This window comes from Ranitomeya variabilis, chromosome 4, assembly GCF_051348905.1.
Source record: "Ranitomeya variabilis isolate aRanVar5 chromosome 4, aRanVar5.hap1, whole genome shotgun sequence".
Classification (NCBI taxonomy): domain Eukaryota; kingdom Metazoa; phylum Chordata; class Amphibia; order Anura; family Dendrobatidae; genus Ranitomeya; species Ranitomeya variabilis.
Genome location: NC_135235.1, coordinates 411,925,635 through 411,953,510, shown reverse-complemented (window position 1 = coordinate 411,953,510; position 27,876 = coordinate 411,925,635). Strand labels below are relative to the sequence as shown.

The following is a 27,876-nucleotide window of genomic DNA, read 5'->3' as shown; positions in this document are numbered from 1 at the left end:
GATACACTTTCCATATCTAGTCTCATCCTGTGTGATACACTCCGCTGACCGCGTATCTAATTCCATAATTTGATAGTCTGCTGATTCCTGTACCTAATCCCAGAATGTGGTAGACATTGCTGATGACTTGTATCAAATCCCATCATATGTGATACACTACTTTGAGCCCTTTATCTAATCTCCACTTGGGTGATACAGTCCGTGAATCTGATCCCATCTCGTGTACAGTCTACGTATCTAACCATATCGCATGATACAGTCTGTGTAATGCCATCACATGATATATTCCACATATCTAGCCTCATTGCGTGATGCATCCTGCGTATCTAATCCTAGCAAGTTATACAGTCTGCATCTATACACTCCGCTGAGGCCTGTATCTAATCCCATCGTGTGTATCTAACCTATTCTGTGTGGTATCTAATCCTAGTGATACACTTTTCATATCTAGTCTCAGTGAGTTATACCGTCTGCATCTATGCCAGCCTGTGATGCAGTCCATGTATCTAATCCCAGCGTGTGATACAGTGTGCATACCTGATCCCAGCGCATAATGTTCTCTGTGCCCCTAATCCCAGTGCGCAATATAGTCTGCATATCTAATCTCATCAGAATACAGTCCTCGTATCTAATCCCATTGCGTGATACAGTCCTCGTATCTAATCCCATTGTGTGATACAGTCCTCGTATCTAATCCCATCGAGATATAGTTTGTGTATCTAATCCTATTGCATGATATAGTCCTTGTATATAATCCCATCATATGAAACAGTCCACGTATCTCATCCTATTATGTGATGTGTTCTGTGTTATTTTTTTTATATTAGTTAACAACTACAGTGTTGTTGGTCAATCCAAATGATTAATAAATCTGAATATTTAAGTCAGTAAAAGTGATTTTTTTCTGTGTGCAGAATCATCTAACAACTAAATAAAGAATGTAGATTTTCCCATGTCAATTGTTAATTTTCATCTGTTAAATTGAAAATAATAACCAAACAACTCAAAATGTGCAAAAATAAATTTCTTACATAAAAAAAGATATCAGTGACCAATATAGCCACCCTTCTTTTCAATAACAGTCATAAGCCTTCCATCCATGGAGTCTGTCAATTTCTTCAAGGGAACCTGTCACCAGGTTTGGCCAATATAAGATACGGCCACCGCCTTTCAGGGCTTATCTACAGTATTCTATAATGCTAATAAAAATAATCTTTATTTTTATATAGCGCTAACATATTCAGCAGCGCTTTACAGTTTGCACACATTATCATCGCTGTCCCTGATGGGGCTCACAATCTAAATTCCCTATCAGTATGTCTTTGGAATGCTGAATATCTGCCCCCGATCCAACCTGTAAGACAAGAAAAACAAGTTTTGTTATACTCACTGGGGGGGCGGTCTGGTCTGAGGGCTCTCACTCTTCTTGGTCTGGTGAGTTGCCCGCCAGGGCCGTGGGGTACTCTGTACCGGGTCCAGTCGCGCTTAAAGGGGATGTCACGGTGGCTGCGACCCAGTCCGTGGCTCTGGGTGCCCAATTTAAGGGGAATGTCTTTTAGGGGTTTTATGAATAAAGTTTATTGTTCGTGACACCACCTGTGGTGTTCGGTCAGTGGGGACCGACGCTACTTAAAGGGGTCCTCTGGGGTGATGGTATGCAGCAAGATGGTGACGCTTCCCACAGGTGAAGCTGGGTCCCCAGGGCTTCCCGGGTTCCCATGGCAAAGAACGAGGACACCGGTTTGCAGTCTTTTCCTGGTTTACTGATGATAGCAGTCCTCAGTCCAGGGTACCAAGTGCAGGGTAGCTGTGGTCCGGCAATAGGGGATCCCTCTCCCAGGTGAGGTCCGTAAGCCTTTCCTACTTGCGCTACTTTAGTTGGCGATGTCCCTGCCGCGTGAAGCTTGGTTGCAAAGTCCCCTCTCTCCTGTCCTAAGACAGATGTCTGTACGATAGGCATTGTGAGCCGGTTTATAGGGTCTTTATCACGACCCAAGCTCTCAGGTTACTGCTTCACCTCAGAATTGATGCGGGCAATTGACAAACAGTCCTATGCCCTCCGGTTCTGTCGCGCGTCCTGGAGAATAACACAACCTCGGGCTCCCGGTACTCGATTTCTGCGCTCTGGCTCTTAGGGTGTCCTTCCGCTGTTCCCCTGCTGAGTCTCTTCCTCCTCTGTGCTCCTTTCCTCTAAGCTCCCTCCACTGCAATTCCAACCTTCAGGTTCTCTCTCCTTGCCAGAGGCTGCAGCTCAATCCTGGCTGCCAGCACCGCTGTCTGCTCTCTCAGACTTCCTTCTCTGTTCAATGTCTCTCGGCATGCAACTGCCTAACTCCTCCTCCAGGCCAGAACACATATAGCTGGGGGACGCTCCCCTGGATCCGGGTTCAGAGCTCCCCCTTCTGGCCTGGATTCCGAATGTGGTGCATGTGTGTGCTTACCTGGTAAAGAGAATCCTCTTTGCCTCCACGCATGATAACGCCCTCCCCGAAAGGAAGGCAACATCACAGTAACAACCGGTTACCTGGGGTGTTACACTGGCGTCTCCCATCTTCTTACTTCCCCGTCCTCCTGCTTGCTTCAAGTAGATGACGTGTCCCTTTGTCATCCACACCGGCTCCCTAGAATTGCGCTCCTGCACAGGCGTACTTATCTGTCGTGTTGAAGGCAGAGTAAAGTACTGCAGTGTGCAGGCGATGGGAAAGGTCAGAGAGGCCCAGCACCTGTGCACTGCAGTACTTTACGCTGCCCTCAACAGGACAGGCAAAGTACGTCTGCGCCAGAGCGCGATTCCAGGGAGCCGGTGTGGATGACAAGGGGACACGTCATCTACATGAAGCAAGCAGGAGGGCGGCATCGCAAGAAGATGGGAGGCGTCGGACCAAGAAAAGCGACACCCATCAGACAGGACCACCCCCAGGTGAGTATAATAAAACTTATTTTTCTTGTCTTACAGGTCGGATAGGGGGCTTATCTGCAGCATTATAGAATCCTGTATATAAGCCCTGAAAGGCGGTGGCCGTAACTCGTATCGGCCAAAACTGGTGACAGGTTCCCTTTAAAGAGTTTGTCCATTTAATGCCCCCACCAATTTAAACCTTGTAAAAATGTCTTTTTGTAAATACTGTATGTTACCATATGTGCCTGCGGGCGGAGCCATCACTGACCACTCACTGGGCATCACATGACCCCGGCTACATCAGCTGATGTCACGCCAAGTCTCAGAATCCCTTGCACCACCAAGGCATGACCCAGTCGCACGCACTCCTCTGATTGACTGTCCTCTGGTTGGTGTTTCACCGCACATCACAGCCCAGTATCCAGCGCCTGCTTGTGGCCGATGAAAGCTGAGGACAGAGGTAAAGAGAGCACTGGAAGCTTGGCTGTGACGTGCGGTGAAACACCGCCCAGAGGACAGTCAATCAGGAGGAGTGCGTGCTACTGGGTCTTGCCTTGGTGGTGCAAGGGATTCTGAGACTTGGCGTGATATCAGTGGATATCAGCAGCCGCTGCAGCCAGGGTCACGCGATGCCCAGTGATAGCACCGCTCACAGCCACAGATGGCAACGAGACATGTTTACAAGAATACTTCTTTACAAGGTTTAAATCTGTGGGGGCATTATACATTATGGTGGATGACCTCTTTAATCTGTTGATGATCAACTTTATAGGCAGCACCCACCACAGCCTCCTGGACACTGTGCAGAGGAGACTGTTTTCCTTCACCATAGACGTCCCATTCAAGGCTCGCTCACTTGAGCACATAACACGACCAAGTGCTGGCGGAAGTTTTATAGCACTCGGCCCAATGTTATACTATGGGGCAGTGCAGTTCTGTGTTCGCTAGAAAAAAAATTGCAGTGGCTCTGCAAATCGGATTACGTGCACTCAATGAAAGCTATGGGTACAAGTTAAATATCAGACTGCACTCAGATGTAATCCGAGTGCAGTCCGATTTACGCAAACACAATGGAGAAATGACATTCTCCGTCTGCTTCGCTCCCGTGATACGGTTCTCTCATGAGCACAGTGCACTGACACTGATCAAGGTTGGATCAGAGCTTGAGCCAAGTGTCATTAGCATAATCGTCCCGATTCTCTTGCAAGAGGTAATGAACGCTTGTGTGACACCTTAAAAAGGGCCACAGTCATCCCATCAGTCCGTACAACCTGTGAAAAATCTGTCCAGAGGTTTCTTGGCCCAGTCCTGACGTTTCACCTTCCGTGTCTTGTTCAGGGGTGGTCGGGTTTCAGCCTTCCTTACCTCGGCCGTGTCTCTGAGCATTAAATACAATGTACTTGTGGGCACAGTCATGTTCCCCCAAAAATCTGTTATAAGAAAAATTTTTTTTTAGGGGGGAGGGGGTTCGCCATATTTTGAGACACATCATTCTTTGTATTTCTTCATAGACAGTTGATTGAAGGTTTTGGGGGTATTTTTGGGGTACATATGGCTTTTTGCTATTTTTGTATTTTTTTTGTGAGGCTGGATTATCAGAGTGCAGCAATTTTGGTATTTGTTTTTTGGTCTTTTTTTCTGACAAGCATTCACCACGCGGAGTGAATAATGGGGCAGTTTTATAGTAAGGGTCATTACGGTGGTACCCAATCTATAGAATGGTTTTATGTTTTTACACTTTTGCACAAGAAAATCAATTTTATACAAAAATATATATTTTTTTATTTTGGCTCTTAATCTGAGAGCCATATCTTATTTTTGTTTTTTTGTTTGCAGAGCTGTGGGAAGGTGTGAGCCGACTATGGAGAGGCGTAAAATGTGCGGAGCTGTGACCCAAACCCAGTGAGGTACGTGGGTGCTGTGACCTAGGGACAGGTCGCTGAAGCTCCTCACAGAACACACGAGCCGGCCATAACCTCCCGAAATCGTACTGGGCATGCGCACTGCAGTCTGCCACACTAACTCGGCAATCTGCGCGGAAAGGAAAAGTGACGCATGCGTATTAATAGCCTCTCGTCACCGGATAGGTATTGTTGTTATGGAAACCGGTCTCCAAGCTTTGTCTCGCATTCAGTGGGTGCAACATGGCGCTGCCCGGGCCTGTCCGTCGGCAGTTAGACTCTATGACACGCAGCATTTTTCATGATGTGAGGCGAACGGTGCCAAACAAGAGCGAAGTGACTGGCAGCAGCGGTGAGCATGGGACGGGCGCGGGGCAGGGGGCACTATACGTGACATTAGGACTGCTGCCCAGTGTCGGTGCTGCCCACCCTGGCTCTGCACCCCCTGTATGGCCCTGTAGCTGCCTAGTATACATGTAGACCATGTGTCAGTCCTCTGCGTGGTCCTATAGGGATCGCTACGTCGCCATACACCCACTATATAGGCTGTGATTTCTCCCCCACTGTGTGTGCATGGCACCCTCTCCGAGACCGGCCTTTACATGTTCCTCTGTTACTACAAAAATCAGAGGCTGAAGTGCTTTCAGTATACAAAAGCACTTCCCAAGCCTCTGTCACTCCGGCTCTATTCCTCACCCAGCGCTGTCGCCTCCTCAGTGCAGTCTGATATTTTACTTGTACCCATAGATTTGAATGAGTGCATAATTCGATGGCGCCTTTCTGTGTGACTTCAAGTAAAGGAATTGTGGGCTGGGAATAGACCTTAGGAAGTGCTTCCACACCCCGAAAGCACTTCAGCCTCCTTTTTATATTGAATCAAATAGTGATTTCTCGTTTACCTAGCCAGTAGAAGATGTGGATGGACTTGTCTTTGCAGGAGCTACATGTGCGTATAATGAGCTTCGTTCTGAGTCTCAGACTTGACATTGAGAAATTTCAAAGAGCGACCTCCGCTTCTCACAGCCCGATCTTCCTATGGCAAGCGGCCATGCAAGGCACTGAGTTTGCGGACACCATCAGACTGCACTTACATGCCATCTCAGTGGAGTGTGATTTCCGGGCACTGACAGAATGGAGAAGATGGAGATTTCTTTTTTTTTTCCCATCTTCACGTCCGAGAGAATCGGAGTACACGGTTGATCAGACTGTCATTTGCTTAATCGGATGAGAGAATCTACGTCCGTCAGCACCTGCCCCTTGAATGGATTGGCGGTGCACATGCCAGACCTGTGCCCATTACTTCCCTATGGGGCTGCTGACCGCTGAGTAGGAGACCCATCATCTACGGTGGCTCAGCTTCCAAAACAGACTCAATTGTCTCATGGAATTACCATGGAAATCAGGTTTTACCCAACGTATTACTGAGACGTTAAACCCAATTAATAAAAATCGGCTTCAGTATCATTCTAAGGCGACACTTCATTAGTTATCACAGAGGCTTATGTCTTACCATAGACATTGCTGGCCTATCACTAGCATGGCATATGCCATCAACAGGCCAATTTTACTGTTAAAAGTCGCTCCTGGCGGCGTAGTTCCTAGTTTCCTTGCCTAGGTGGTCCTGAATCACTGGTAATACCACCCTACCCCCATTATCACCACCTGCATGCTACAACATGGACAATTCCCATTGTAGTTCATGAGAAGTAGATGCCGACCGGTTGTGTTGGGTGACGCCGGGAGAGATGATCTGTGCCAGTTTTTGCGATGCATATCATGTTACTGATTATTTTCCTCTCGTCTCTTTTAGAGGTCGACATTGTCTCTAGCTTGCCGCTCCAGATGTCGCTCTATTTCAACACATTTTATTTCCCCTTCTGGTGGATCTGCGATGTTTTAACACTTCAATTAAAGGTACTAATTAAAATGCATGTGTTGATGAAAATGCTAAATAGTGTCAATCTAGCCGATTAGTCAATTAGCCTCCTATGGTTATCATACGTTCCCTTTTCATTAGACATTCGTCATGAATAGCTTACATGTTTTATGAGATGCTTCTTGTCAGTGTCACAGATCATAGTAGGGAAATAATGGCATATGGTACCTTTCTACCATGTTGCTGGTGCAGCTGGCATCTCTGCTGAAAGATTAGATCATATAGACTTACTTTTCAGGCGAGCTGCGCCAAAGCATAATGATGAGAACAAGGCTTATGTTTTTCTGAAATCATAAAGAACTCAGTGCTGAGGATTACAGGGAGTCTTGGGTCTCCCTCTGAAAACCTAGAAACTTATTGTAAGATGCTGAAAAAGGCATATTGATGATCGAGGTTGTAACCCTATTAATATGAAAGGCATCAATCTGCGAGTCAGGCTCATTTCTTCTACTTCAAGAAGCGTTACATGCCCCCATTCGATGAATGACTAGCCACGTAATACTTAGGCCAAGTCAACTAGAGCCAAGGCTGCTCCTTTTTAGCTGCTGTCCCATCTGGACCCATTCAATACGGTAGCTATCAGGGTACAGTGAGTATCCATTGCTATTAAGTCGCACGCACTGTGTCAACCGCAGCTGCCGTGCGGTTAGGTGTCCCCACTACTTAAGGGAATGAATATTCAACCCTCTACACCTATGGGCTGAAAAACTCGGCTTATATTCGAGTATATACAGTATATTGTCAATTTTTTTTTCATTTTAAAAATTACAAAAAGGAAAATGGATCCATGCAAGAGTTTGGACACCCTTGTAGATTTTTTGCTCAGATAACTTTGACCAAGGTTTCAGACCTTAATTAGCCTGTTAGGGTTATGGCTTGTTCATCATTATTTTAAGAAAGGCCAGGTAATGCAAATTTCCCAGCTTTATAAAAAGTCTCCTCTAACCTTGTACCAAAAAGCAGCAGCAATGGTTTTTTTTAAGTAGCTGCCTAGCATTCTGAAAATTTATATGGTGGAGGTCCATAAAGCAGGAGAAGGCTGTAAGAAAATATCAGTGTTTTCAAATTGCCCTTTTCTCAGTTTGAAATGTAATTAAGAAATGGCAGTTAACAGTAACAGTGGAGGTCAAGATAAGGTCTAGAAGATCAAGCAATATTTTAGTGAGAGCTGCTTGTAGGATTGATATAGAGGCAAATCGGAACCCCCCCGCTTAACTGCAAACGTCTTCCAGAAAGATTTAGCAGACTCTGGAGTTGTAGTACACTGTTTTACTGTTCTGAGACGCCTGCTTAAATATGGCCTTCGTGGAAGAGTCATCAGAAGAAAACCTCTCCTGCGTCCTCACCATAAAATTCAGTGTCAGGGTATGTGTAGACAATCAGTAAACGCTGCAGGTTGGACCCTTTGTGTTTGTGCAGTGTCCATGTAAAAGATGACATTTTTTTTAACGCCTAAAATACATAGGAAATGTTTCATTTTTAACTTTAGGTCTTTTAGAGATCAAAAAATCAACATGTACAAAAATAGAGGGGCACCTCATGAACATTCCAACAACCAATCCCATATACGTTCATACAGGACAAGGAAGAGATCCCACAAAAAAAAAAAAATAAAATAAAACCAATAATTTTATTAATCAATATTTAAAAGACAAAATGTAAAAAAGCAGAAATGCTGTTATAAGGGACGCCGAGCATTAATCGAAACAAGGGGGCAGGAAAATAATAGCACCCCAAAGAAGAAAAATGTACTACTGGGGAACAAATCCAATGAAAACCTGCAATAGGTGTACAGACGTAGTGTAAATCAATGTACGAGAGATACAAACTACTAACAAATAAGACCCTCAGTGGAAATCAGTGATAACACAACAGGGTCAGTAAAAAAAAAAGCACCTGAATAGAGATCAGAAATAATGCGACGGGTCAGTTAGATATAAACAGGCTTAAAGGGCCACTGTCACCCCCTCCAGCCGTTATAAACTAAAAGAGCCACCTTGTGCAGCAGTAATGCTGCATTCTGACAAGGTGGCTCTTTTAGTTTTTGGTTCAAGTATTCCCAAAATAAAGCGTTTTGAAACTTATCCAAAATACCTGTCTTTATCCAGGGAGGCAGGTCCTCACTCCCCAGCTTCAACCGCTACTCTGCCGTCACTCAAATCTTCAGGGGCTTTCGGCGCCGCCCCCTCCGCGCTTTTTCGCTTCAAAACCGGCGCCTGCGCTGTGTTTAAGCTCTGGCCGTCTGACGTCCCAGCCAGGCTTGCAGACTGCGCCTGTGCGGGCATTGCGGCCACCCACCTTGGGAATCCCCGCCCCGCAGTGTGTTATGCATTATGCACAGTGCGTGGCTAGGATTCCTGGGCATGCGCACTGCGTGTGTCAGCCTGTCACCCAGGTCTCCCGCCTTACAGCGTCTGTATACTTTATTCAGCTGATCGTGCCTCCTCCTCCTAGCAAACGCCGGGAAAGAACCAACCTTGGAAGCTTTCCTGCTAGCTGGTGCGCATGCCCAGGAATCCTAGCCCCGCACTGTGCATAATGCATAACACACTGCGGGGCTGGGATTCCCAAGGTGGGTGGCCGCAATGCCCGCACAGGCGCAGTCTGCAGGCCAGAGCTTAAACACAGCGCAGGCGCCGGTTTTGAAGCGAAAAAAGCGCGGAGGGGGCGGCGCCGAAAGCCCCTGAAGATTTGAGTGACGGCAGAGTAGCGGTTGAAGCTGGGGAGTGAGGACCCACCTCCCTGGATAAAGACAGGTATTTTGGATAAGTTTCAAAACACTTTATTTTGGGAATACTTGAACCAAAAACTAAAAGAGCCACCTTGTTAGACTGCAGCATTACTGCTGCACAAGGTGGCTCTTTTAGTTTATAACGGCTGGAGGGGGGTGACAGTGGCCCTTTAAATACAACTGCCTAAGTTATGAGGATTAAAGCAATATTAGAGCAAAAATAAAGGTATTCTGCTTCTGAATATGGTAAGACGAGCTGGCCATATATAAAATAAGTAGTAACACAAACCCCTAAAAATCATGGTAGTTATGTCCATCTATAAGCAAGGCAGTTGCGATACATCCAATAAATTACCTATGATCAAGTGCTCCTGGCGTCCCCACACCCCAACGCACGTTTCATCTTTAACTTTAGGCCTTATAGAGATAATTTCATCTTCAACTTGCTTCTGTTCACAATAGCAGTAATTTTGACCAGGGGTGCCCAAACTTTTACATGCCAGTGTACACTGAACGTTAAAGATGAATATAATAGAAGCAGTGTCTTATAATGTTTATAGGTTACAATTCATAATTTCAGGTTGTTTTAACCCCTTAGTGACAGAGCCAATTTTGTACTTAATGACCAAGGCACATTTTACAATTCTTACCACTGTCACTTTATGAGATTATAGCTCTGGAACGCTTCAACGGATCCCACAATTTGCTGGAATCAATGGCGGGCGCTATGTCACGTTTTGAGACCCCCTGATGTACCTAAACAGTGGAATCCCCCCAATTCTAACTCCAACCCTAATCCCAACCCTAACCAAACCCGAACACCAAAACCCTAGCTCTAATCCCAACCCTAGTCCCAACCCTAACCCTATTGGAAAAGTGAAAATAAATACATTTATTTAATTTTATTATTTTTACCTAACTAAGGGGGTGATAAAGGGGGTTTGATTTACTATTTTTTTTTATTTTGTTCACTGTGACATAGTCTATCACAGTGATCAAAATGAACCAATATGTAAAATCTCCTATTGTTGCCGGGTGCTGGCCGGCAGATCTTGGCGGGTTCACTGTGCATGCGCCCAACATTTTCTTCCCGGAAAAGACGCCAAGGGCCGGGGGACAGAGCTGGAGGGAACGGGGGTTGCCGGAGGTACTGGGGAGGGGGCTCGGGGGACCCCATTTCTCTTTCCTGTGGTGTGCTAGATCATATCAGAGGAGAGAGAAATAAATGGGAAATCAACCTTTTTTTATTTGCAGTCACCGTTATTTGGTGAATAACGGCGATCGCAACACTGGGAACGGTAAAAACCGTCCCGAATCATGTTTTCCGAGGTCTCAGCTACCCCCGGTTGCCGAGACTCTGGAGATTTTCCGACACTGGGGGTGCTATACCCTTATTTCTCACACCGTTGAAAGGAGTATCGGCGGTCTTTAAGGGGTTAAGCTGTTTTTTGCATATCCGGTGAGTGAACTCTTAGAACTGCATGCTATAGGTGACCTGCTCCCATGTTTATGTCCATCAAGTCCTACTTCTGTCCTCTCCAGTAAGCTGAGGGAATTGTGTCCTCTATCTTCTCAGTGTGGCTGCTTTAGGGTAAGTTCACACAGGGCGTTTTTGCTGCGTTTTGTTTTTATGCTAATTTTCAGCTGCTTTTTACAGTACCAGCATATCCTATGAGATTTCAGAAATCTCATCACACACATTGGGTTTTTGTGTGATCAGTATTTGTGCTTTGCTGCGCTTTTTGGACATAGAGCATGTTACTTCTTTCAGCGTTTTTTTCAGCGTTTTCCACCCATTGACTTGAATGGATGGTGAAAAAACGCTGCGAATACGCAAGGTTGACTTTTCTTGCAGCGTATTTGCTGCAGAAAAGTCAAGAACAGCCGGCTGGGACGTCACACTCGGCTCTGCTACGTGTAGGTGGCAGGCTCCATGATGCGTCCATGCAGCCTTTCATCCAGCAGAGCGGACCAGATCCCCATTCACTTGAATGGGGGGTCCGACAATACAGTGTTTGACTCGCTGTCATCAGCATGACAGCGCGGCAAACACCGCTTCTGATCGGCGGGGAGATCATCCCCGGTGGTCAGAGCCGCGGTTCCCACGCTATCAGAAGACAGCGGGAGTGCTGAGCTGTGATTGGAGGTATAAACTTCACCTCCGATCACTGGTGTCAGCTGATGGGACTACTGATCCCATCATCCGACACCTACAGCCGCTAATTACCGTGACAGCAGGAGCGGCGGATGGGAGTTTTCATCTGCCTCTCCTGTGCTATTCTATAAATAATTTTAAAAAAACAACAACAAAAAAAGGCATGAGTTCCCCCCTATTTTCTATAACCAGCCAGACAAAACTCACAGCTGGGGGCAGCAACCCCCAGCTGTCAGCTTCAGCAAGGCTAGTTATCAAGAATAGAAGGGTCCTCACGCTTTTTTTTAAATTATTTAAATAAATAATGAAAACAATGGCGTGGGTTCCCCCCTATTTTTGACAGCCAGCCTTGCTAAAGCTCACATCTGGGGGCTGGTTTTCTCAGGCTGGTAAGGGGCCATGGATATAGGCCCCCCAACCTAAAAATAGCAGCCCCAGCTGCCCAGAAAAGGTGCATCTATTAGATGCGCCAATTCTGGCGCTTTGCCCGGTTCTTCCCACTTGCCCTGTAGCGCCAATAAGACACCTATCCATTACTAATCCTATAGCAGTTAAAGGGTTATACAGTTGTGGCCAAAAGTATTGACACCCCTGCAATTCTGTCAGATAATACTCAGTTTCTTCCCGAAAATGATTGCAAACACAAATTCTTTGGTATTATTATCTTCATTTAATTTGTCTTAAATGAAAAAACACAAAAAAATTGTCCTAAAGCCAAATTGGATATAATTCCACACCAAACATTAACAAGGGGGTGGACAAAAGTATTGGCACTGTTCGAAAAATCATGTGATGCTTCCCTAATTTGTGTAATTAACAGCACCTGTAACTTACCTGTGGCACCTAACAGGTGTTGGCAATAACTAAATCACACTTGCAGCCAGTTGACATGGATTAAAGTTGACTCAACCTCTGTCCTCTGTCCTTGTGTGTACCACATTGAGCATGGAGAAAAGAAAGAAGACCAAAGAACTGTCTGAGGACTTGAGAAACCAAATTGTGAGGAAGCATGAGCAATCTCAAGGCTACAAGTCCATCTCCAAAGACCTGAATGTTCCTGTGTCTACCGTGCGCAGTGTCATCAAGAAGTTTAAAGCCTATGGCACTGTGGCTAACCTCCCTAGATGTGGACGGAAAAGAAAAATTGACAAGAGATTTCAACGCAAGATTGTGTGGATGTTGGATAAAGAACCTCGACTAACATCCAAACAAGTTCAAGCTGCCCTGCAGTCCGAGGGTACAACAGTGTCAACCCGTACTATCCGTCGGCGTCTGAATGAAAAGGGACTGTATGGTAGGAGACCCAGGAAGACCCCACTTCTTACCCCGAGACATAAAAAAGCCAGGCTGGAGTTTGCCAAAACGTACCTGAAAAAGCCTTAAAAGTTTTGGAAGAATGTTCTCTGGTCAGATGAGACAAAAGTAGAGCTTTTTGGGCAAAGGCATCAACATAGAGTTTACAGGAGAAAAAAGAGGCATTCAAAGAAAAGAACACGGTCCCTACAGTCAAACATGGCGGAGGTTCCCTGATGTTTTGGGGTTAAATTGCTGCCTCTGGCACTGGACTGCTTGACCGTGTGCATGACATTATGAAATCTGAAGACAACCAACACATTTTGCAGCATAATGTAGGGCCCAGTGTGAGAAAGCTGGATCTCCCTCAAAGGTCATGGGTCTTCCAGCAGGACAATGACCCAAAACACACTTAAAGCACTAGAAAATGGTTTGAGAGAAAGCACTGGAGACTTCTAAGGTGGCCAACAATGAGTCCAGACCTGAATCCCATAGAACACCTGTGGAGAGATCTAAAAATGGCAGTTTGGAGAAGCACCCTTCAAATATCAGGGACCTGGAGCAGTTTACCAAAGAAGAATGGTCTAAAATTCCAGCAGAGCATTGTAAGAAACTCATTGATGGTTAGTGGAAGTGGTTGGTCGCAGTTATTTTGGCTAAAGGTTGTGCAATCAAGTGTTAGGCTGAGGGTGCCAATACTTTCGTCTTGCCCATTTTTGGAGTTTTGTGTGAAATGATCGATGTTTTGCTTTTTGCTTCATTCTCTTTTGTGTTTTTTCATTTAAGACAAATTAAATGAAGATAATAATACCAAAGAATTTTTGTTAGCAATCATTTTCAGGAATAAACTGAGTATTATCTGACAGAATTGCAGGGGTGTCAATACTTTTGGCTACAACTGTAAATAAACACATGCAGAAAAAAGTATTTTAATTAAATAAAACACCACAGAGTTTTGACCATCTTTTTATTGTTCTGCCATTCCAACGCGAAGCCCTCGATCTTCTGTAATAAAAATAAAATAAAAAAGCAAAAGTATACTTCCTGATCCATCATAGTCCAATATACCGAGTGTCCCACGCAGTATCTGGGGGAGATAAAGCTTACATCCGGGAGTGCTGCTAATGCGACCGCTCCCAGCTGTAAGTACTGGGGAATGAATGAGACGGAGCGGGCGCAGGCTCAGTAACGAGCGGTGACGTCACCAAGCCTGCGCTCCCTCACAGTCTGACTGGAGGTAACCTCTACACCGTGGGAAAATGCTGAGGAAGAGGTGTGTAATGTATCTATTCTATCTATTTTATCTATTCATTCTATCCTATCAATCTATGTATTCATTCTATCAATCTATTCATTCTATCAATCTATTCATTCTATCAATCTATTCATTCTATCAATCTATTCTATCAATCTATTCATTCTATCTATTCATTCTGTCTATCTACAGGAAGTAGTTTTTTTTCTCTGTGTGCACTCAACTTTATTGGCATGCACAAAGAGAAAAACAACGCACCTAAACCTGCGTTTTTGGCATAGCTTCTTTCCTGCCAAGATGATCAGGTTTTGCTGCAGAAAAAAATGCCCTGTGTGAACTTACCCTTATACTATTGTTGCAGACTTGTCATTGGTGACGGTGTTTTTGTATTTTTGTAGTACGTTCTCCTTCCCGATCACTACAAATTCATCCTAGTGACTCTTCTGATCCTGATGTCTGTGATTGAAGTAATTCGGCTATACCTTGGATACAGTGGAAACCTGCAAGAAAAGGTACCCTAAAGCATGGTAGAGCTGTGGGGCCGGGGATAGACATTTCTGGAACTGATCTGTTCAAAAAAGGTTTAAGGCTACTTTCAGACATAGCGCATTTTTGAGCGCTATTTTGCGGGCGCTTTTCAAAAATGCGCAATGTCATTTTCGTCTGCCGGCAAAGTGAATGAGAAATTCACTTTGCCGTTCAGACACACCGCAAAAAACGCGGCGCTTTTGTCTGCAAACACGCCGGCGTAAAAAGAATTGACATGTCAATTCTTTACGCAGCGGCGTGTCTGCGTATCCCCCTAGGGCCCCATATTACCTTCCACACACAGCGCCTTTGTCCTGGGTGTCGGCGTCTTTGTACGGAGGGGTTGACACCCAGGACCGGACGTGACGTCGGACAGGAAGAGGGGAAGCCCCCGCCCCCCAGTGAAGCAGCATGGAGTCCGTGTGTGTGTGTGTGTGTGTGTGTGTGTGTGTGTGTGTGTGTGTCCCCATGCGACGCTAGTGCCACCATTGTGCTAAGTCGCCGTATGGGACTACTACTCCCATCCGATATTAGGATGGGAGAGTTGTCCCTGTGTCCGGCGACTTAGCACAATTGTAAAGTTACACAAAACACCTACACACAGTACACATACATGACACACAGTACAGTACATACAACACATAACATAGAGTATATACTCACCAACAGCACACTTGTAGGCGAAGCCCTCGATCCTCCAGGAAAAAATCCAAAAATAATAAACCAAATCCATACTCCCTGTCCGCAGAATCCATAAAACGAGTGTCCCACGCCGATCGGCTGCTCTCCGGCGATACACTGCCAGGAGCGAAGCTCATAGCAGTGTATCGCGTACTGTCCCGGAGTTCAATGGCGCCGGCGTCTCGGTTAACAGCAGTACAGCTGCGTTGAACTTTCCCACGCAGCACTGCCGTTAAGCGAGAGTGCCGGGGTCAATGACCGCCGGTAAACTCGCTCGCGCATGCGCAGTGACACACCGACAGGAACTATGGCTCCTGTCAGTGTGTTGCTGCAGCCGTGGAGAGCAGACATATCTCTGGATGTGTCTGTTCTCCATGGAAAATCTTGATACGTGGCACTTAAATATGTGGCAATTAAATACGTGACACGTGGCACTTATACGTGATACGTGTCACTTAAATACGTGGCACTGAAATACGTGATACGTGGCACTGAAATACGTGGCACGTGTCACTTAAATACGTGGCACGTGGCACTTTGATACGTGGCACGTGGCACTTAGATACGTGGCACGTGGCACTGAAATATGTGGCACTTTGATACGTGGCACGTGGCACTTGATACGTGGCACTGAAATATGTGGCACGTGGCACTTTGATACGTGGCACGTGTCACTTAAATACATGGCACGTGGCACTGAAATATGTGGCACGTGGCACTTTGATACGTGGCACGTGTCACTTAGATACGTGGCACTGAAATATGTGACACGTGGCACTTTGATACGTGGCACGTGGCACTTTGATACGTGGCACGTGGCACTGAAATATGTGGCACGTGGCACTTTGATACGTGATACGTGGCACTGAAATACGTGGCACGTGGCACTGAAATACGTGATACGTGGCACTTAAACACGTGGCACTGAAATACGTGGCACGTGGCACTGAAATACGTGGCACTGAAATATGTGGCACTGAAATACGTGGCACTGAAATACGTGATACGTGGCAAAGAAATACGTGGCACTTAAATACGTGGCACTTAGGCTATGTTCACATTTGCGTTGTGCGCCGCATGCGTCCTTTTTTTGATTGATTTTGGACGCAGCAAAAATGCAACTTGCTGCGTCCTCTGCGGCCGGATGCGTGCGCTGCAGTGACGCATGCGGCGCAAAACGCAAGTGCGACGCATGTCCATGCGCCCCCATGTTAAATATAGGGGCACATGACGCATGCGGCGCCCGACGCTGCGGCGCAGACCGCAAATGTGAACGTAGACTTAAATAGCTGGATAGAGCTGGATCCGCGGGCTGTGATCTGGCCTACGCTCAGCACTCTGCGGAGCGCTGTCATTCAAAACACGTCCACTCATTTTGGTGTTTAGTCCCAAAATGGAGGATGGAAGAAGAAAAGGGTTGGACAAGGAAATGACATAATTTCTTTTTTTTTTTCCCCCACTGCAGTTAAAGCTTTATTTGTGTCAAACACAGACAATCTGCAGAGAAAACTGCATAAAAAAACGCACTAAAAACCGCATCAAAAACGCAAACGCACCTGCGTTTTCTGCCAAGAGCTGCAGTTTTTGTCCTGAAAAAAAGGATTGAAATCAGGATCGTGTGAACATACCCTTACCGTACAGGGTTACGAGGGGGGGCGTCTGACTGACGCCTGCCCTAGTAACCTGGGGTTAGTGACAGTGGGGTTAGTAAACCCCAGCTGATGTCTGTTCCGCTTGCTGAGGTGTCTTTGGCTCAAGGCCATTGCAGCTGGCAGAATCGACATGATGTTAACTCCAGTGTGTATTGTATTCCGAGTCATAAAGACAGGAAATGACCTCAATGACTCTTTTTTTTTCCCCCTTTTTTTTTTTTTCAAACAAACTTTATTTTCAGTACACAATGCTGAAAAAAACGCAGCTGCAAAAAACGCAGCAAAAAACGCAGCAAAAAACGCAGTGTGTGAAAGCAGCTGCGTTTTTTGCCTGCGTAAAAAAACGCAGGTAAAGCAGCAGCAAAATACGCGCGCGTAAAAATACGCAGCAAATATGCTGTGTGTGAAAGTAGCCTAACACTTATGCACATATGGGGAATTCTTGATCCAGTCTGATGGCCACTGTGTGATGAGGAAGTGTCACTTTCCTCTGAGGTTATGTGGACACCACATCTTTTACACTTTTTCTGAATGCTTTTTCATGTGTATTTCAGACGGAAGCCTCCTGAATAAGACATTGTGTTCACATACCCTTAGGACAGATTGACTCAATTTTCTTCCTGACCCATAAAGGTACCTTCACACGAAACGACATTATAACGATATCGCTAGCAATCCGTGACGTTGCAGCGTCCTCGCTAGCGATATCGTTTCGTTTGACACGCAGCAGCGATCAGGATCCTGCTGTGATGTCGCTGGTCGCTGAATAAAGTCCAGAACTTTATTTGGTCGTCCGATCGCTGTGTATCGTTGTGTTTGAAAGCAAAAGCAACGATACCAGCGATATTTTACACTGGTAACCAGGGTAAACATCGGGTTACTAAGCGCAGGGCCGCGCTTAGTTACCCGATGTTTACCCTGGTTACTAGCGTAAAATGTAAAAAAAACAAACAGCACATACTCACATTGCGTCCCCTGCAGTCTGCTTCCTCCTCTGACTCAGCGCCGCAAAGTGAAAGTGAAAGCAGCACAGCGGTGACGTCACCGCTCTGCTCTCACTGTACGGCGCTCAGTCAGTCAGGAAGTGGACGCAGGGGGACGTGAATGTAAGTATGTGCTGTTTGTTTTTTTTAGATTTTACGCTGGTAACCAGGGTAAACATCGGGTTACTAAGCGCGGCCCTGCGCTTAGTTACCCGATGTTTACCCTGGTTACCAGGGGACCTCGGCATAGTTGATCGCTGGAGAGCGGTCTGTGTGACAGCTCTCCAGCGACCAAACAGCGACGCTGCAGCGATCGACATCGTTGTCGCTATCGCTGCAGCGTCGCTTCGTGTGAAGGTACCTTAAGTGATATTTCCTAATTGCTTCTGACTCAAAAGTAGAGAAATTTGCTATTAATACCCACATTGCCACTAGGACAGTAATATTTTAAAATTTACCTGAAAAGATGCAAATTAATCTATTTTCTCATTTAGTAGGTCTGTTTACAAATAATATTGTTCAGGTCAAAAAAAGCAATGGTGGTACAATGCAATAGTAAAATAGTGGCACATTTATAAAAAAAAAAAATGATGTAGTCATTTGGGATGTGCTTGGATGTTGTTACTTTAGATGAACCTTAACCCCTTCATGATATATGATGCATATTTACGTCATATCGTGTCCCTGAATTTGATGCGGGATCCGGTGCTGACCCTGCAGCTTTCCTTCACATGACAGATGACTTTATCAGCTGTCATGTATCTTTTTACAGCTTCGGATGGATCGGAGCTCCACCTGTGGCTTTTAACCAGTTAAATCCCACTGTCAATTTCTGACAACGAGATTTAACATGACCCGACCAGAAGTTTGTCATTCCGGCCACCCATCGGCACCCCTTTCATGTGACCACAGGGTGCTGCTGGGTTGTCATGGCAGCCTGGGGTCTGCAGAAGATCCCTGTGCCTGTCATTACGATACTCCTGTGAACATAGGCTCATGGCCGACGTTCATAGGAAACCGTGATTTTTGCTGTGCATAGCAGAGCTGACAGCCTGCTATGTATAGCACAGATGATTGGGTGATCGCAGCTTCAAGAGTAATTGGACTATTGAAGTCAATAAAAAGTGGGAAAAAAAAGTTTTAAAAAACTGTTAAAAAACACATAGGTTCAAGTCACCCCCTTTTGCCCCATTGAAAATAAAACCATAACCACCATAACCACCCGCCACATATCTGGTATCGCTGCGTTTAGAAATGTCCGATCTTTTAAAAATATAAAATAAATTAATCCGACCGGTAAACTGTGTAACGAGAGAAGAAATCGAAACGCCAGAATTAATTTTTTTTTGGTTACCGCAACATTGCAATAAAAGGCAATCAAAACATCATATAAACCATTAAAATGTCAGCTCAGGGCGCAAAAAATAAGCTCTCAACCAGCCCCAGATCATGAAAAATGGAGGCTCTGCGGGGCTTGGAGAATGGCAACAAATGCAAAAACTTTTTTTTCATTCAAATTTCGGATTTTTTTTCACCACAGTAAAAAGAAAACGCAAAACTATACATATTTGGTATCTGCGTATTTGTACTGACCTGAAGAATCACATTACCCGGTCTGTTTTACCATATAGTGAACATGGTAAATAAAAAAACAAAAATATAATTGTGGAGTTGCACTTTTGTTTTGCAATTTCACCACACTTGGAATTTTTCCCGTTTTCCAGAACACTATATGGTAAAATCAATGGTGTTATTCAAAAGTACAACTCATTCGCAAAAATCAAGCCCCCTTGCGTCTATATTGACAGAAATATATAAAAGTTATGGCCTTTGGAAAAGAGGAGCAAAAAACAGAAAATGGCCGTGACGTGAAGGTGTAAAGGGGTTGTCCAGGATTAGAAAAAATGTCTGCTTTCTTTCAGAAATAGCGTTGCCTCAGACCATGGGTTGTGTGCGTTATTGTGGTTCAGCGCCACTTCACAGGGTTGCAGTACTAGACACAACCCACGGCCATGGATGGCGCTGTTTCTGAAAGAAACAACCCCTTTAAGCGACTAGTTAAGTAGCGTGTTTACCTTTTATGTTTGTTCAGTGCTGTTTTCTATTTTTCCCTAGGTTCCTGAACTAGCTGGATTTTGGCTGCTCAGCATCCTTTTACAGTTGCCACTGCTACTTTTTCTTTTATGTGATCCTGGCGTGGAACCATTGCCACTTGAACGAGCGTCACATGGAATACTCGCAGCATTTTTGGTCTTTCAGATACCTGTATCGTCACTTACTCTACGGAAGACTACCAGACGTCTTGCTGGGAGATTTCACCAGCTCGGAAACTTGGGAGAACTCGCATAAGTGGTTTTAATCACTGTGTAAGAGGTGGTCTCACACCGCAAACAGGACCAAAAGCAGGACCTGCAGCCGTACGTACTGCTACATGTAGTACAGAAGCAGTGGGACTTGGAAATTATTGGATTTTGTATTGTTAATTCAACATCCTTTAAAGATAAGTGCCCTTTATGGGCATCCTGTCACCTATGGAGCAGCCGGGAGCATCTGATGGTGTTTCATGTGCCATTCCCATCCATCTACCATAGTAGACCTGTTCCTAAATGCCAGCTATGGGACGATATACTTTTGATACCACTTTAGATGTCACTGCTGAGCTCCGTGACCTGTATAAATGGACTTGTGTTTTTTTGCACAGTCACAGACTTATGTGTTATATATAGAAATAAAAATATATATATATATATATATATATATCAGTACAGACCAAAAGTTTGGACACACCTTATCATTTAAATATTTCTCTGTATTTTCATGACTATGAAAATTGTAAATTCACACTGAAGGCATCGAAACTATGAATTAACACATGTGGAATTATATACTTAACAAAAAGTGTGAAACAACTGAAATTATGTCTTATATTCTAGGTTCTTCAAAGTAGCCACCTTTTGCTTTGATGACTGCTTTGCACACTCTTGGCATTCTCTTGATGAGCTTCAAGAGGTAGTCACCGGAAATGGTTTTAACTTCACAGGTGTGCCCTGTCAGGTTTAATATGTGGGATTTCTTGCCTTATAAATGGTGTTGGGACCATCGGTTGTGTTGTGCAGAAGTCTGGTGGATACACAGCTGATAGTCCTACTGAATAGACTGTTAGAATTTGTATTATGGCAAGAAAAAAGCAGCTAAGTAAAGAAAAACTAGTAGCCATCATTACTTTAAGAAATGAAGGTCAGTCAGTCTGAAAAATTGGGAAAACTTTGAAAGTGTCCCCAAGTGCAGTGGCAAAAACCATCAAGCGCTACAAAGAAACTAGCTCACATGAGGAGCGTCCCAGGAAAGGAAGACCAAGAGTCACCTCTGCTTCTGAGGATAAGTTTACCCGAGTCACTAGCCTCAGAAATTGCAGGTTAACAGCAGCTCAGATTAGAGACCAGGTCAATGCCATACAGAGTTCTAGCAGCAGATACATCTCTACAACAACTGTTAAGAGGAGACTTTGTGCAGCAGGCCTTCATGGTAAAATAGCTGCTAGGCAACCACTGCTAAGGACAGGCAACAAGCAGAAGAGACTTGTTTGGGCTCAAAAACACAAGGAATGGACATTAGACCAGTGGAAATCTGTGCTTTGGTCTGATGAGTCCAAATTTGAGATCTTTGGTTCCAACCACCGTGTCTTTGTGCGACGCACAAAAGGTGAACGGATGGACTCTACATGTGTTGTGATCCGCTTTTTGGGCTCCCCTAGTGGTGGCTGGTGGTACTGGAGACTTGTGTGTTCTTTTCTGCCTCAGCTCACCTGCTTCCATCAGTTTTGGGAGTTCCCTATTTAGCCTTGCTCTCCAGTCACTTCCTTGCCGGTCATCATTGTAACCTGAGTCTTTCAGTTGCATGTTCCTGCTACCAGTCTGCTGATCAGCTAAGTGGACTCTTGTCCTTTTTGTTTTGTATTTTTTGTCCAGTTTACAGTTTGTCATTTCCTGTTACTAGAAGCTCTTGTGGACTGAAATTGCCACTCCTGTGTCATGAGTTGACACAGGAGTCTTAAAGTAATTTCAGGATGGGTTTTTGAAAGGGTTTTTCAGCTGACCGTGAAGTCCTCTTTTGTATCCTTCCTCTATCTAGTAAGTGGACCTCGCTTTGCTAAATCTACCTTCATACTGTGTATGTCTTTTCCTCTGAACTCACCGTTAATATATGTGGGGGCTACTATCATCTTTCGGGAATTTCACTAGAGGTAAGCCAGGTCTGTTCCTTCCTCTTCCAGGCGTAGTTAGTTCTCCGGCTGGCGCATGGCATCTAGGCAGCCGTAGGAATGCTTCCTGGCTACTGTTAGTTGTGTGGTAGATTTAGGTCACGGTCAGCTTGAGTTTCCATCACCCGAGGGCTAGTCTGTTATTTTGTGTTTCTGATGTTCCCATGCCATTGGGGAATCATGACATACATGCCTGCCTGGTTCCCACCGTGAAGCATGGAGGAGGAGGTGTGATGGTGTAGGGGTGCTTTGCTGGTGACACTGTTGGGGATTTATTCAAAATTGAAGGCTTACTGAATCAGCATGGCTATCACAGCATCTTGCAGCGGCATGCTGTTCCATCCGTTTTGCATTTAGTTGGACCATCATTTATTTTTCAACAGGACAATGACCCCAAACCCACCTCCAGGCTGTGTAAGGGCTATTTGACCAAGAAGGAGAGTGATGGGTGCTACACCAGATGACCTGGCCTCCACAGTCACCAGACCTGAACCCAATAGAGATGGTTTGGGGTAAGCTGGACCGCAGAGTGTAGGCAAAAGGGCCAACAATTGCTAAGCATCTTTGTATTCAAATTGCCTCTTCTGAGAAAAAGAGGACTTAAACTCTATAGCGCAACCTGTTGGAAGTAGCGATCCTACAAGTCACAATCAACCCTTTAACGAGTCATGCAATATGGCAGGATAGCGGTGGAGCCACATATTCATTACTGTAATGAGCGGTACCATGTGACCGCTCACTACAGGAAGAAGCTGCCGGCGCCGGGGAAAAGACTTTCAGGGACCGCGCCAGGAGCAGGGGAGTATAACGCAGTGAGCTATATTCACCTGCTCCCTGTTCCACCGTCGGCGCCGCTGCGTCTTCCCCTTAGGTTAGATGATGGTGATCTTCTGCAGTGACGCTCAGGTCAGAGGGTGCGATGACACGATTAGTGCGCGCCGCCCCCTGCCTGAACGTCAGTGCAGAAGACGCGGAAGACACAGCGGTGGTCGGCAGTGGAACGGGGAGCAGGTGAATATAGCAAGTGCCAGGGGCCTGAGAGGTGAGTATGTGATTTTTTTTTTTATTTATTTTTTTTTTTTTTTTTAATCGCAGCATATGGGGCAAATATCTGTATGGAGCATCTTATGGGGTCATGTGCAGCACTATATGGGGCAATTATCTGTATGGAGCATCTTATGGGGCTATGTGCAGCTTTATATGGGGCAATTATCTGTATGGAGCATCTTATGGGGTCATGTGCAGCACTATATGGGGCAATTATCTGTATGGAGCATCTTATGGGGCTATGTGCAGCTTTATATGGGGCAATTATCTGTATGGAGCATCTTATGGGGTCATGTGCAGCACTATATGGGGCAATTATCTGTATGGAGCATCTTATGGGGCTATGTGCAGCTTTATATGGGGCAATTATCTGTATGGAGCATCTTATGGGGCCATGTGCAGCATTATAATCGGCAATTATCTGTATGGAGTATTTTATGGGGCTATGTGCAGCATTATATGGGGCAATTATCTGTATGGAGCATCTTATGGGGCCATGTGCAGCGTTATATGGGGCAATTATCTGTATGGAGCATCTTATGGGCCATGTGCAGCATTACATGGGGCAATTATCTGTATGGGGAATCTTATGGGGCCATGTGCAGCACTATATGGGGCAATTATCTGTATGGAGCATCTTATGGGGCCATGTGCAGCACTATATGGGGCAATTATCTGTATGGAGCATCTTATGGGGCCATGAGCAGCATTATATGGGGCAATAATCTGTATGGAGCATCTTATGGGCCATGTGCAGCATTACATGGGGCAATTATCTGTATGGAGCATCTTATGGGGCCATGTGCAGTATTATATGGACAATTATCTGTATGGAGCATCTTATGGGGCCATGTGCAGCGTTATATGGGGCAATTATCTGTATGGAGCATCTTATGGGGCCATGTGCAGTATTGTATGGGGCATTTATCTGTATGGAGCATCTTATGGGGCCATGTGCAGCATTATATGGGGCAATTATCTGTATGGAGCATCGTATGGGGCCATGTGCAGCACTATATGGGGCAATTATCTGTATGGAGCATCTTATGGGGCTATTTGCAGCTTTATATGGGGCAATTATCTGTATGGAGCATCTTATGGGGCCATGTGCAGCACTATATGGGGCAATTATCTGTATGGAGCATCTTATGGGGCTATGTGCAGCTTTATATGGGGCAATTATCTGTATGGAGCATCTTATGGGGCCATGTGCAGCATTATAATCGGCAATTATCTGTATGGAGTATTTTATGGGGCTATGTGCAGCATTACATGGGGCAAATATCTGTATGGAGCATCTTATGGGGCCATGTGCAGCATTACTGTATATGGGGCAATTATCTGTATGGAGCATCTTATGGGACTGTGCAGCATTGTATGGGGCAATTATCTGTATGGAGCATCTTATGGGGCCATGTGCAGCATTATATGGGGCAATTATCTGTATGGAGCATCTTATGGGGCCATGTGCAGCACTATATGGGGCAATTATCTGTATGGAGCATCTTATGGGGCTATGTGCAGCATTATATATGGGGCAATTATCTGTATGGAGCATCTTATGGGGCCATGTGCAGCAATATATGGGGCACTTATCTGTATGGAGCATCTTATGGGGCTATGCAGCATTACATGGGGCAAATATCTGTATGGGGCCATGTGCAGCATTATATGGGGCAAATATCTGTATGGAGCATCTTATGGGGCCATGTGCAGCACTATATGGGGCAATTATCTGTATGGAGCATCTTATGGGGCTATGTGCAGCATTATATATGGGGCAATTATCTGTATGGAGCATCTTATGGGGCCATGTGCAGCAATATATGGGGCACTTATCTGTATGGAGCATCTTATGGGGCTATATGCAGCATTATATGGGGCAAATATCTATGGGGCCATGTGCAGCATTATATGGGGCAAATATCTGTATGGGGCAAACAGGGCAAATGTGTCTATGGAGCATCTTATGGGGCCATAATCAGCATTTGTGCAGCATTATATGGGGCATATTTTAAAAATGGAGCATCTTATGGAGCCCATCATAAACTGTATGGAGCATTATATGGGGCGTATTTTGTATGGAGCATCTTATGGGGCCATCATGAACTGTATGGAGCAGTATATGGGGTGTATTTTGTATGGAGCATTATATGGGGCTCCTGATTCAATATGGATATTCAAAAACACTTAAACTACTGATGACTCAATTAATTTTACTTTTATTGGTATCTATTTTTATTTTTGAAATTTACCAGTAGCTGCTGCATTTTCCACCCTAGGCTTATACTTGAGTCATTAAGTTTTCCCAGTTTTTTGTGGCAAAATTAGGGGGGTCGGCTTATACTCGGGTCAGCTTATACTCGAGTATATACGGGTAAGACATATTTTCAGTTGTTTCACACTTTTTTCTTAAGTATATAATTCCACATGTGTTAATTCATAGTTTTGATGCCTTCGGTGTGAATTTATAATTTTCATAGTCATGAAAATACAGAAAAATCTTTGAATGAGAAGGTGTGTCCAAACTTTTGGTCTGTACTGCATTCAAATTCTGGACTATTTTATCCTTTGTGTGGTGGATTGTATATGGACCTTTCGTATTTTTGCCTAATAAAGGTCTTGGAGTTGCTCACTATTATATTGCTCTGTTGTGTGGTATCGGAGAAGGACCCTGTGACAACTGGTGGCAGCAGTGGGATCAACAGAGCGTAACCTAATGGAGAACCACCCACAGAGTGAGTACAGAAATTGGACCGTATCCAGTTTACAGGAGAGAGCCAGAGACCTGGGCCTGAACTACCAGGGACTGACTAAAGAGGCCTTAATTGATCTACTGGTTGGTGCTAGCCCGGCTACCTCCTCCCAGATGTCTGAAGGACAAACCCAGGAGATGAGGACCCCCACCCCAAAAAGCCAGTGGGTGGTGTGGTACGAAGAAGATATGGCGGTTCTGGGTCCAGGTGTATCTCAGGAGGAGGATTTAGAGACACGGGGGCATTCCTGACTATCGCTGACCCCTGTGTGGTTCGGCCCAAGGCAATTCACCAGGGCCTGGGAATTCCCATTGTCCTGGCAGGGGGTGTCCGCAAATATATACAGGGAGCTTTGGTACATTTGGATTATGGTTTTGGAGAAAAACTGTGTTGGATTGGAGTTATGGGAGGACTTCCTGCAGATATCCTCCTTGAAAATGACATTGGGGAGTTACAAAGTCATTTTATGGGAGCAGTCACCCGACTACAGGCTCTTCAAGCACCACGACATCCAGACCTCACCGGGGAGCAATCTGTTTGGCCAGAAGGTCCGTGGGCCTCTCACTCTTCTGAAAGAACAGTTGGAGGGACATATCGCAGATACCGAAACGCCCATCATTCCCTATGTTCTAGAGTTCAGAGACTGTGTCGCCCAGCTAGCTACCTTGGCTAATGAACATCAGCGAACGGCCCAGTCCAGTCAAAAAAACCTGGTTTGACCATAAACCAGGACCCGGGAATTTTTGGACAAGTGCTCATGATTATTGCAACCCCTGCCACTGTACAAGAAACTATAAACTACTGAGCGATGTGGACTAAAGTGAGCAGGCCTGAGGTCTGTGTAGACCTCATAGCGTGCTCACTTATTACGAGGGGGGAGAGATTGTGATGGTGTGATATGCTATGTGGGTATCATTTTGTGTATATTTCTATTTTACTGATTATCATGGTGTTCTCTTGTAGGATGAGATATTTGCTAATTGATGAATGGCTGTGGTTGCCATCTGATATCAGCCCCCACAGTGCTGTATTGTTGTCTTCTCACAGGGTCAGTGAATAATCCTGTTTGCTAATATGCTAATGACATTGACCTAGCTTGTTGAAACAATGAGCCCTGTGACCTCCCCCCTCCTGACTGTGAATGAGGAGGGGGACTTTTAAAGTATCAGTGAGGTGAGACACAGATCAGATCCTGTGTGGAACCATGATGTGAAGACAGCACGTCAGAGAGAAAGAAGAGTATATGGACTATGTTATCCTCTGTCTGCTGGATTGTTGGACTTTTATCTTCTTACTGAACTGCATTCGAATTCTGGACTATTTTATCCTTTGTGTGGTGGATTGTATATGGACCTTTCGTATTTTTGCCTAAATAAAGGTCTTTGAGTTGCTCATTATTCTCTTGCTCTGTTGATTGTGTGGTATCGGGGAAGGACCCCATGACAGAGATGTTAGGCCACGGTGACACTATCAGTATGTGGTCAGTATTTTACATCAGTATTTGTAAGCCAAAATCAGGAGGGGAACAATCAGAGGAAAGTATAATAGAAACACGTCACCACTTCTGTATTTATCACCCACTCCTGGTTTTGGCTTACAAAATACTGACCGAATCCTTAATGTGTGATCATGGCCTTACATTTCCAGCAGAACCAGTAGAAATTACCCTATTTTTCGGACTATAAGACGTACCCCGAGACGCACCCCGGTTTTAGAGGTGGAAAAAAATATTTGAAGCAAAAAATGTGGTAAAATGTTTAATAACATAAATAACATAGTATTATATGTGGTGTTATTA

The 27,876-nt window shown here is 45.0% G+C and overlaps 1 protein-coding gene across 1 annotated transcript; it reads left to right on the top strand.

Moving 5' to 3' along the window:
* Positions 1-4,965: 4,965 nt before the first annotated feature.
* TMEM17 (transmembrane protein 17) lies at positions 4,966-27,475 on the top strand. Its single transcript, XM_077251179.1, has 4 exons — positions 4,966-5,152; positions 6,611-6,714; positions 14,569-14,682; positions 20,130-27,475. Exons 1-4 carry the CDS (start codon positions 5,044-5,046, stop codon positions 20,361-20,363), a joined length of 561 nt encoding a protein of 186 aa, XP_077107294.1. The 5' UTR covers positions 4,966-5,043; the 3' UTR covers positions 20,364-27,475.
* Positions 27,476-27,876: the final 401 nt, after the last annotated feature.

Bases quoted from the DNA above. Each gene is read 5' to 3' on its own strand.
- TMEM17 (XM_077251179.1), top strand. From the start codon at position 5,044: ATGGCGCTGCCCGGGCCTGTCCGTCGGCAGTTAGACTCTATGACACGC. The intron at 5,153-6,610 runs GTGAGCATGGGA...CGTCTCTTTTAG, and splicing joins CGAAGTGACTGGCAGCAGCG to AGGTCGACATTGTCTCTAGC. The intron at 6,715-14,568 runs GTACTAATTAAA...GTATTTTTGTAG, and splicing joins TTTTAACACTTCAATTAAAG to TACGTTCTCCTTCCCGATCA.